General features: G+C 46.0%; 1 protein-coding gene across 2 annotated transcripts in view; it reads right to left on the bottom strand.

Moving 5' to 3' along the window:
* Positions 1 to 2,148: 2,148 nt before the first annotated feature.
* Positions 2,149 to 12,166, bottom strand: part of LOC106613351 (SR-related and CTD-associated factor 4) — a 47,816-nt gene continuing 37,798 nt past the window's right edge. For both annotated transcript variants that reach the window (XM_082956506.1, XM_082956505.1), the window contains 2 exons: positions 3,881 to 4,007; positions 2,149 to 3,617 (listed from right to left, as the gene is read on the bottom strand). In XM_082956506.1, the coding sequence (XP_082812632.1) occupies positions 2,992 to 3,617; positions 3,881 to 4,007 (753 nt within the window). In that variant the 3' untranslated portion in view covers positions 2,149 to 2,991. The remainder of the gene's footprint in view (positions 3,618 to 3,880; positions 4,008 to 12,166) is intronic.

The following is a 12,166-nucleotide window of genomic DNA, read 5'->3' as shown; positions in this document are numbered from 1 at the left end:
CACACTGACCTGTATACATACACACTGACCTGTATATATACACACACACACTGACCTGTATATATACACACACACACTGACCTGTATATATACACACACACACTGACCTGTATATATACACACACACACTGACCTGTATATATACACACACACACTGACCTGTATATATACACACACACACTGACCTGTATATATACACACACACACTGACCTGTATACACACACACACTGACCTGTATATATACACACACTGACCTGTATATACACACACACTGACCTGTATATACACACACACTGACCTGTATATACACACACACTGACCTGTATATATACACACACACACTGACCTGTATACACACACACACTGACCTGTATATCACACACACACTGACCTGTATATATACACACTGACCTGTATATATACACACACACACTGACCTGTATATATACACACACACACTGACCTGTATATATACACACACACACTGACCTGTATACACACACACTGACCTGTATATCACACACACTGACCTGTATATACACACACTGACCTGTATACACACACACACTGACCTGTACACACACACACACTGACCTGTATACACACACACACACTGACCTGTATATATCACACACACTGACCTGTATATCACACACACTGACCTGTATATATACACACACACACTGACCTGTATATATACACACACACACACTGACCTGTATATATACACACACACACTGACCTGTATATATACACACACACACTGACCTGTATATATACACACACACTGACCTGTATATATACACACCACACTGACCTGTATATCACACACACTGACCTGTATACACACACACTGACCTGTATATCACACACACTGACCTGTATATACACACACTGACCTGTATATATACACACACACACTGACCTGTATATATACACACACACACTGACCTGTATATATCACACACACTGACCTGTATACACACACACTGACCTGTATATACACACACTGACCTGTATACACACACACTGACCTGTATACACACACACTGACCTGTATACACACACACTGACCTGTATATATACACACACTGACCTGTATATATCACACACTGACCTGTATATATACACACTGACCTGTATATATACACACTGACCTGTATATATACACACTGACCTGTATATACACACACTGACCTGTATATACACACACTGACCTGTATACACACACACTGACCTGTATATATACACACTGACCTGTATATATACACACTGACCTGTATATACACACACTGACCTGTATATACACACACTGACCTGTATATATACACACACTGACCTGTATATATCACACACTGACCTGTATATATACACACACTGACCTGTATATACATACACACACTGACCTGTATATATACACACACTGACCTGTATATACATACACACACTGACCTGTATATACTACACACACTGACCTGTATATACATACACACACTGACCTGTATATACATACACACACTGACCTGTATATACACACACACTGACCTGTATATACACACACTGACCTGTATATATACACACACTGACCTGTATATATACACACACTGACCTGTATATATACACACACTGACCTGTATATATACACACACTGACCTGTATATACACACACTGACCTGTATATACACACACTGACCTGTATATATACACACACTGACCTGTATATACACACACTGACCTGTATACACACACACACTGACCTGTATATATACACACTGACAGTAATTTATATTCTATTTTCTATCATTATCTATATTAGTGTCACTGCATTGTTGGGAAAGACCTCTCAAGGTTAGACTTCCACTGTACTGTTTAACAGTTGCTGTATCCTGTGTACGTTTGATGAGGAGCATTTTCCCCAGTTTTTTTCTTCCAGGCAACACAATTCTGGACAGGGACTTGCCCATCTTCTCAAGGGGCCTAGTCCCCACCGTATTCCCTGGTCAAAAGTAGGGCACTATATACAGAATAGGGTGGAATTTGGCATGCTTCCCAAGTGAGACCCTAGCTACTATCCCACGTAAAGAAGTGGTACAGCACCCTCTACTGGTAGACAATGGAACTGCCTAGTCGTCCCTTGTACGAGTGAGTTAAAACAAAAATAACATTACATTTAATATGCCTCCCATGAAGAACTTACAACAACAACAAAAAGACACTTACATTTGTACAAAAATAGTTTACTAAAAACAAATTGCTAATGATAAATTCTGAAGAAAAAGATTTTCACGTTTTGAGCCCCCATCCCTCCCCCACCAATACAAGGACGATCGTGTTTTCAGATCAACAGTCTGTTTTCTCCTCACTGCCCTAGCGACAGACTTACTGGAGAAGAAACAAAAAACATTCACTCAAAAGATACAAAAACAGAATATTGGCCATCAGCACAAATACAATATATAGAAAGCAGTATTTTTCTCTCAGAACATACCAGATCAAAAAGGTAGGACAAAGTTCTTCATACGAACGGACTTCAAAATTAGACTTCCACTGGTTTAAACGGCGATATTCTCATAGGGTAGGTTTCCCCAGACACAGATTAAATCTAGTCCTGGACTAAGAAGTTATTCTAACAGAGATACTCCATTGAACCTGCTTTTTAATTCATGGACTGGGCTTATTCTATGTTATGGGAAAGCATCCCATAATATTTTTCTCTCTGTGTTAGTCTTAATGTCTTTGGAACGGTGGAGAAAATCGTCAGGGACAGGATGTACATTACAACGTCTGCGTCTGAATCCGTGTGCCCAGTCTCCAAGTAGTTCTCGAGGTCAGACATCTGGGTTGTGTTCAGCAAAACAAACAAAAAAAACTCTGTGTTTTTACTGGACAAGTTCAGGTAGTTCATTCCCGTTTCACTCTGTTCCAAAACGTTTTCTCCCTCCTGAACAGGACCCCAGTCTCTACGGCGGACACCTCCTGGCTCTGCCTCATCACCATTCAAATCTATCCCGTCGGTTCATGAAGCGATCCCTCCCCTCAGGCCCATCCATGGACCAACCATTTCCGCCTCCTCTTCCTCTAGGAAACCCTCTCCCCCGCTCCCCAAACCGACCCCCATCCCCGTCACGTCCCCCAAACCCTGGCCTCTCGCCCCTGAAGTATCTCCCGCCCTCCCTGTTGCCCTCTTCTTCCCCGGGGGGTCCGGGCTGGAAGGGATGTCTGGGGGGTCCGTGAGGAAAGTCCTCCATGGAAGGGTGTCCCATGGGCATCCTGAACCCACCTGGAGGGCCCCCCCTGGGGGGGAACATAGGGTTGGGGCCCCTGGGGCCCATCATCATAGGGGGCATGTTGGGGGGAGGGAGGTGAGGGGGGAAGTGGGGCTGGAGGTGAGGGGGTGGTAGTCCCGGACGAGGCTGCATGGGCAGCATGGCCGGCCTGGGACCCAGTAACACTGCTGGGCCTGGAGGACTCATCACGGCCCCTGGTCCGCCTGGACCTGGAGCTCCCAGCTGGCTGTCTAGAGTGTCTGAGGGGCCACCACACCCTCCAGCCTTGTCTTTAGATCCAGAGTCATATTTGGTGCTCCCTGGCCCACCCACTACTGGAGGAGGGAAACCTGCAGACAGAGCAGAGACACACAACATATGGGTTAGAAAACGTAAAATCAAGTGCACAAAACCCATTTCATACAACAAATTACAACAAACTTTAAACATGTTGAAGGTTGTGACTTATTTGGTTTGGACCTCTTGTCAATTTCATAACAAATATATTCTAACTCTACAAAACGACAATCGTAGGGGGGGGAAGGAGAACATTGGTTTGTGAACCTCTAGTTGTTCATTTGGTTCAGTTCCATAACGTTGTGTCACGTGTTACCTGGAGGATGTGTGGGGTTGAAGCCAGCGGGCAGGAAGAGAGGGGGTCCACCGGGGGTGAGGGAGGGGGGAGGGCCAGGGAATCCAGGGAGACCACCCATAGACCCTACTGGCTGGACTGGAGGCACCTGGAGACAAACACAAGAATATCAAAATCATAATAAAAAAAAAAAAACTGCCTTTGGAAGCAACATCAGCACAATAACTGTTAGTCGGAAGCTTCATGAAATGGGTTTCCATGGCCGAGCAGATGCACACAAACCCTAAGATCACCATGTGTAATGCCAAGCATCGGCTGGAGTGGTGTAAAGCTCACCGCCATTGGACTCTGGAGAAGTGGAAACGCGTTCTCTGAAGTGATGTATCACTCTTCACCATGATTTTAGACTTAAATGTTCGACAAGCAGGTGTTTACATTTTTTTTTATTTTATTTAACCTTTATTTAACTAGACAAGTTAATTAAGAACAATTTCTTATTTACAATGACGGCATTCCCCGGCCAAACCCTGACGACGCTGAGCCTATTCTGTGCTACTGTACCCAGGTTACAATTTTTTTTTTTAAAAGTACATGAATCCATGTACAGCCAAATAATAATTCATAATAGATCAATAATTTCTCATAATAGTAGAAACATGTCATCAATCACCCATGTACTGGTTCATAATAATGGACTATTGCACCCATCGACAGCGATGGACTATTGCACCCATCGACAGCGCACCCTCGCGCGACGGCTATTGCACCCATCGACAGCGATGGCGCACCCTCGACGCGTGGCTGCACCCATCGACAGCGATGGACTATTGCACCCATCGACAGCTGCAAAGTGCACTGTTCGAATGCTCTAATTATTTTTGGATGAACAAGCGAAGGTAACCTTAGTCTTTGAACTAATTTGTTTGACAAATCAGATGAAAACATTCAAATGGCTATTTTTACAGTTAAAAGCTGTAATATGTCACTTTTGGTCCGACCCGACCAAATCCACATAGAAAAGTGAGCTATAGATCTGTCATTCTCATTGAAAGCAAGTCTAAGAGAAGGTATATCTGTTCTATGCGCACTATTTCTATGCTTCCCGTTCTTAAGATTTGTTTTCCTTTCGGTATTGTACACAGCTTCAAAACAGCTGAAAATACATTATTTTTGGTTATGGAAAATATAGTGCTCAAAAAAATAAAGGGAACACTTAAACAACACATCCTAGATCTGAATGAAAGAAATAATCTTATTAAACACTTTTCTTTACATAGTTGAATGTGCTGACAACAAAATCACACAAAAATAATCAATGGAAATCCAATTTATCAACCCATGGAGGTCTGGATTTGGAGTCACACTCAAAATTAAAGTGGAAAACCACACTACAGGCTGATCCAACTTTGATGTAATGTCCTTAAAACAAGTCAAAATGAGGCTCAGTAGTGTGTGTGGCCTCCACGTGCCTGTATGACCTCCCTACGACGCCTGGGCATGCTCCTGATGAGGTGGCGGATGGTCTCTGAGGGATCTCCTCCCAGACCTGGACTAAAGCATCCGCCAACTCCTGGACAGTCTGTGGTGCAACGTGGCGTTGGTGGATGGAGCGAGACATGATGTCCCAGATGTGCTCAATTGGATTCAGGTCTGGGGAACGGGCGGGCCAGTCCATAGCATCAATGCCTTCCTCTTGCAGGAACTGCTGACACACTCCAGCCACATGAGGTCTAGCATTGTCTTGCATTAGGAGGAACCCAGGGCCAACCGCACCAGCATATGGTCTCACAAGGGGTCTGAGGATCTCATCTCGGTACCTAATGGCAGTCAGGCTACCTCTGGCGAGCACATGGAGGGCTGTGCGGCCCCCCAAAGAAATGCCACCCCACACCATGACTGACCCACCGCCAAACCGGTCATGCTGGAGGATGTTGCAGGCAGCAGAACGTTCTCCACGGCGTCTCCAGACTCTGTCACGTCTGTCACATGTGCTCAGTGTGAACCTGCTTTCATCTGTGAAGAGCACAGGGCGCCAGTGGCGAATTTGCCAATCTTGGTGTTCTCTGGCAAATGCCAAACGTCCTGCACGGTGTTGGGCTGTAAGCACAACCCCCACCTGTGGACGTCGGGCCCTCATACCACCCTCATGGAGTCTGTTTCTGACCGTTTGAGCAGACACATGCACATTTGTGGCCTGCTGGAGGTCATTTTGCATGCAGGGCTCTGGCAGTGCTCCTCCTGCTCCTCCTTGCACAAAGGCGGAGGTAGCGGTCCTGCTGCTGGGTTGTTGCCCTCCTACGGCCTCCTCCACGTCTCCTGATGTACTGGCCTGTCTCCTGGTAGTGCCTCCATGCTCTGGACACTACGCTGACAGACACAGCAAACCTTCTATCCACAGCTCGCATTGATGTGCCATCCTGGATGAGCTGCACTACCTGAGCCACTTGTGTGGGTTGTAGACTCCGTCTCATGCTACCACTAGAGTGAAAGCACCGCCAGCATTCAAAAGTGACCAAAACATCAGCCAGGAAGCATAGGAACTGAGAAGTGGTCTGTGGTCCCCACCTGCAGAACCACTCCTTTATTGGGGGTGTCTTGCTAATTGCCTATAATTTCCACCTGTTGTCTATTCCATTTGCACAACAGCATGTGAAATTTATTGTCAATCAGTGTTGCTTCCTAAGTGGACAGTTTGATTTCACAGAAGTGTGATTGACTTGGAGTTACATTGTGTTGTTTAAGTGTTCCCTTTATTTTTTTGAGCAGTGTATATTTAACAGCGGTTTAGATGGTACAATGATTCTCTACACAACGACTGCTTGTTTTGGTCACAAACTGAAATTAGGCTAACTATTAGAATATGAGCAACCAGGTGCCTTCTGAAAGTATTCAGACCACTTGACTTTATCCACATTTTCTTAGGTTACAGCCTTATTCATCAATCTACACACAATACCTCAAATCACAAAGTGAAAACAGGTTTTTAGAAATTTGTTCCAAAAAAACAAAACAGAAATACCTTATTTACAAAAGTATTCAGACCCTTTGCTATGAGACTCAAAATTGAGCTCAGGTGCATCCTGTTTCCATTGACCCTCCGTGAAATGTTTCTACAACCTGTGGTAAATTCAATTGATTGAAAATGATTTGGAAAGGCACACACCCGTCTATATAAAAAAGGTCCCACATTAAACATTTATTTCTTTGCACGTTTAGTGCAAATTAAAAGCATAATAATAACACATTGGGATATCAATAAACATCTGGCTGTCTTTGAGTGGGTGAATAAAAAGGTTGAAATCTCATTGATCAATGTCAACTGCTCGGCATCTGACCGGCAGGCGCTACAGAGGGGAGTACGTACAGCCCAGTAAAATCACTGGTGCCAAGCTTCCTGCCATCCAGGACCTATATACTAGGCGGTGTCAGAGGAAGACCCAAAGAATTGTCAAAGACTCCAGTCACCCAAGTCAAAGACTGTTCTCTCTGCTACCGCACGGCAAGCGGTACCGGAGCGCCAAGTCTAGGTCCAAAAGGGTCCTTAACAGTTTCTAACTCCAAGCCATAAGACTGATGAACAATTAATCAAATGGCCACCCGGACTATTTACATTGACCCCCCCCCCCCCCTTTTTTTTGTTTTTACACTGCTGTTACTCATAGTTTATCTATGGATAGTAGCCTAGTGGTTAGTGTTGGACTAGTAACCGAAAGGTTGCAAGATCGAATCCCTGAGCTGAGGTAAAAATCTGTCGTTCTGCCCCTGAACAAGGCACTGTTCCTAGGCCGTCATTGTGAATAAGAATTTGTTCTTAACTGACTTGCCTAGTTAAATAAACAGGTTAAAAATATATATATATATATATAGTCACTTTACCCCTACCTACATGTACAAATGACCTTGACTAACCTGTACTTCCTGTATATAGCCTCGTTATTTTAATTGTTTGTTTTTATTTTAAATTGTAATAATTTTCTTAACTCTATTTCTTGAACTGCATTGTTGGTTAACGACTTGTAAGTAAGAATTTAAAAATCGGCGCATGTGACAAATAACATTTGATTTGAACCAAAACATTTCCACGTTGAAATGACATGGTGGGATGTGGGGACTAAACTGGCATCTGGAGGACTGTTGGTGTCACATCCTAGACACACTCACCTACCGCTGTGCCCTCGGACGCCGCACTTAAGGCCCCCCAAAAAAATTCCTCCAGGGCTGATCCTGTGCTTCTGACAAATGTGTGTATTTGCGTGTTTTCTGGGTCGTTGGATTGTGAGATAAGAGCAGAATACCACTTTCTGTTGTTAAGAAAAACCAAACATTTGACAAATAAAAAAAAGTTGTATTGTATTCAGTTCACATGTCATGACTAATGTCACATATCACTACCCAGAGCTGTTACTGACGTCAGAACAACCCACAAGTGCTTTAGGTCCCAGTTTATTACTGGCCATAGATAATATCAGTGCATTTCCATACACTCTGTACAGGTGAGGATGACGTTTATAGTCTCCACCTGATTAACACTGAAACAACACAGTCCAGTGTAATTCCAATTCATACCAGTTGGGAGCTCAAAGAAAAAAAAATCACACGTTTTTATTTTATTGCCTGGTTGTCACTACTGACAATAACACTCATCTTCTAGGTGGAGGTAGTGAGCATGTTTTATTTTACCTTTATTTTAACTAGGCAGGTCAGTTAAGAACAAATGTGTATTTTCAGTGACGGCCTACTGGGGAACAGTGGGTTAACTGCCTTGTTCAGGGGCAGAACGACAGATTTGTACCTTGTCAGCTCAGTGATTCGATCCATCAACCTTTCGGTTACTAGTCCAACGCTCTGACCACTAGGCTACCCGCCGCCCCTCTGACCACTAGGCTACCCGCCCCCCCTCTGACCACTAGGCTACCCGCCCCCCCTCTGACCACTAGGCTACCCGCCCCCCCTCTGACCACTAGGCTACCCGCCCCCTCCTCTGACCACTAGGCTACCCGCCCCCTCCTCTGACCACTAGGCTACCCGCCCCCTCCTCTGACCACTAGGCTACCCGCCCCCTCCTCTGACCACTAGGCTACCCGCCCCCTCCTCTGACCACTAGGCTACCCGCCCCCTCCTCTGACCACTAGGCTACCCGCCCCCTCCTCTAACCACTAGGCTACCCGCCCCCTCCTCTAACCACTAGGCTACCCGCCCCCTCTATCCACTAGGCTACCCGCCTCCTCTATCCACTAGGCTACCCGCCTCCTCTATCCACTAGGCTACCCGCCTCCTCTATCCACTAGGCTACCCGCCTCCTCTATCCACTAGGCTACCCGCCTCCTCTATCCACTAGGCTACCCGCCTCCTCCTCTATCCACTAGGCTACCCGCCTCCTCCTCTATCCACTAGGCTACCCGCCTCCTCTAACCACTAGGCTACCCGCCCCCTCCTCTAACCACTAGGCTACCCGCCCCCTCCTCTAACCACTAGGCTACCCGCCCCCTCCTCTAACCACTAGGCTACCCGCCCCCTCCTCTAACCACTAGGCTACCCGCCCCCTCCTCTAACCACTAGGCTACCCGCCCCCTCCTCTAACCACTAGGCTACCCGCCCCCTCCTCTAACCACTAGGCTACCCGCCCCCTCCTCTAACCACTAGGCTACCCGCCTCCTCTATCCACTAGGCTACCCGCCTCCTCTATCCACTAGGCTACCCGCCTCCTCTATCCACTAGGCTACCCGCCTCCTCTATCCACTAGGCTACCCGCCTCCTCTATCCACTAGGCTACCCGCCTCCTCTATCCACTAGGCTACCCGCCTCCTCTATCCACTAGGCTACCCGCCTCCTCTATCCACTAGGCTACCCGCCTCCTCTATCCACTAGGCTACCCGCCTCCTCTATCCACTAGGCTACCCGCCTCCTCTATCCACTAGGCTACCCGCCTCCTCCTCTAACCACTAGGCTACCCGCCTCCTCTATCCACTAGGCTACCCGCCCCCTCCTCTAACCACTAGGCTACCCGCCCCCTCCTCTAACCACTAGGCTACCCGCCCCCTCCTCTAACCACTAGGCTACCCGCCCCCTCCTCTAACCACTAGGCTACCCGCCCCCTCCTCTAACCACTAGGCTACCCGCCCCCTCCTCTAACCACTAGGCTACCCGCCCCCTCCTCTAACCACTAGGCTACCCGCCCCCTCCTCTAACCACTAGGCTACCCGCCCCCTCCTCTAACCACTAGGCTACCCGCCCCCTCCTCTAACCACTAGGCTACCCGCCCCCTCCTCTAACCACTAGGCTACCCGCCCCCTCCTCTAACCACTAGGCTACCTGCCCCCTCACTAACCACTAGGCTACCAACGTGATTCAGAGGGGCAAATGAGCTAAAGTTCCCCAGTGTGTCAGTGCACTGCAGTAAGCAATGGTGTGCATTGAGAAATATTCACTAAAAGACACTGACGGAAGATGACTAAGACTGCTGTAACATGCAGAAACAAGATATTTGTGTCAGTCTGGACCAAGAGATCATTGGCAGTGATCGACCAGAGAGAAAAAAAAAGAGCTTCACTGTTTGTTGTTATTCTTCCATCAGACGCTTTGCTCACTAGGGTGTGCTGCAGCTCCATAACGATGATGACAGACCCGTAGCTCATGTCATTTTGTGATCACAGTAGTGCAGGGCTGTTAATGAACTCATCCCCTTGAGTTTTATCCAGCCCCGCTGGTTAGAAGTTCTCCCTGGCGCCTACTTGATCAATGAATGTTACTGATTGGTTGGAGTGTCCACACCTGGGATGGCTTCTCACACTACTGAACCGAGCCGAGCCGAACCAAGCTGTACTCAGCTGGCCTGAGTATCAGAGCCAGCAGTTTGGTTCCAGCAGGTACGACAGAGTGGAAAGGAAACTGGTTTCACAGGTAGAAAAAAATACAGAAAAAATCAAATAAAAATCTGTCCTTGGTTAAAGCGGTAAGGACAAAAAGGAGCTCTGTTGGAAGGATGGAAGCAGTTCACAACATAAATTCTGCCAGGTGGACTCATAGATGGACTAGACATAACTCATGGATTTCTCGTCTACTTCTTCTTCTCCTCCAAAACATAATAAATTAGAGAGTTTGTATTAGAATAGTATCATACTTGGTGTGTTTATAATATGATAGATTATATCTCAAGCTCCTTACAGTAACTCAGGCATATGTTTTCATATGGGTGGTTCCAGTGGGATTGGAACCCACAACCCTGATGATCAACATACCGTGGGAGCCAGACAGTACCACCTATAATACATACAGTTGAAGTGGGAAGTTTACATACACTTTAGGTTGGAGTCATTAAAAATCGTTTTTCAACCACTTCACAAATTTATTTTTAACAAACTATAGTTTTGAAAGTCGGTGAGGACATCTACTTTCTGCATGACAATTTATTTTTCCAACAATTGTTTACTGACAGATTATTTCACTGTATCACATTTCCAGTGGTTCAGAAGTTTACATACACTAAGTTGACTGTGCCTTTAAACAGCTTGGAAAATTCCAGAAAATGATGTCATGGCTTTAGAAGCTTCTGATAGGCTAATTGACATCATTTGAGTCAATTGGAGGTGTACCTGTGGATGTATTTCAAGGCCTACCTTCAAACTCAGTGCCTCTTTGCTTGACATCATGGGAAAATCAAAAGAAAATCAGCCTAGACCTCAGGAAAGAAATTGTAGACCTCCACAAGTCTAGTTCATCCTTGGGAGAAATGTCCAAACACCTGAAGGTATGTTCACCTGAAGGTATGTTCATCTGTACAAACAATAGTACACAAGTATAAACACCATGGGACCACGCAGCCGTCATATCGCTCAGGAAGGAGACACGTTCTGTCTCCTAGAGATGAACGTACTTGTGTGAAAAGTGCAAATCAATCCCAGAACAACAAAGGACCTTGTGAAGATGCTGGAGGAAACAGGTACAAAAATGTTTATCCACAGTAAAACGAGTTCTATATCGACATAACCTTTGAAAGGCCGCTCAGCAAGGAAGCCACTGCTCCAAAACTGCCATAAAAAAGCCAGACTACGGTTTGCAACTGCACATGGGGACAAAGATCGTACTTTTTGGAGAAATGTCCTCTGGTCTGATGAAACAAAATAGAACTGATTGGCCATAATGACCATCGTTATATTAGGAGGAAAAATGGGGAGGCTTGCAAGCCGAAGAACACCATCCTAACCGTGAAGCACGGGGTGGCAGCATCATGTTGTGGGGTGCTTTGCTGCAGGAGGGACTGGTGCACTTCACAAAATAGATGGCATCATGAAGGAGGAAAATTATGTG

The sequence above is a fragment of the Salmo salar genome, chromosome 09, assembly GCF_965601325.2.
Source record: "Salmo salar chromosome 09, fSalSal1, whole genome shotgun sequence".
NCBI classification, from domain to species: Eukaryota; Metazoa; Chordata; class Actinopteri; order Salmoniformes; family Salmonidae; genus Salmo; species Salmo salar.
The sequence above is the reverse complement of the archived record's forward strand: the minus strand, read 5'-3'. Positions and strand labels throughout refer to the sequence as shown.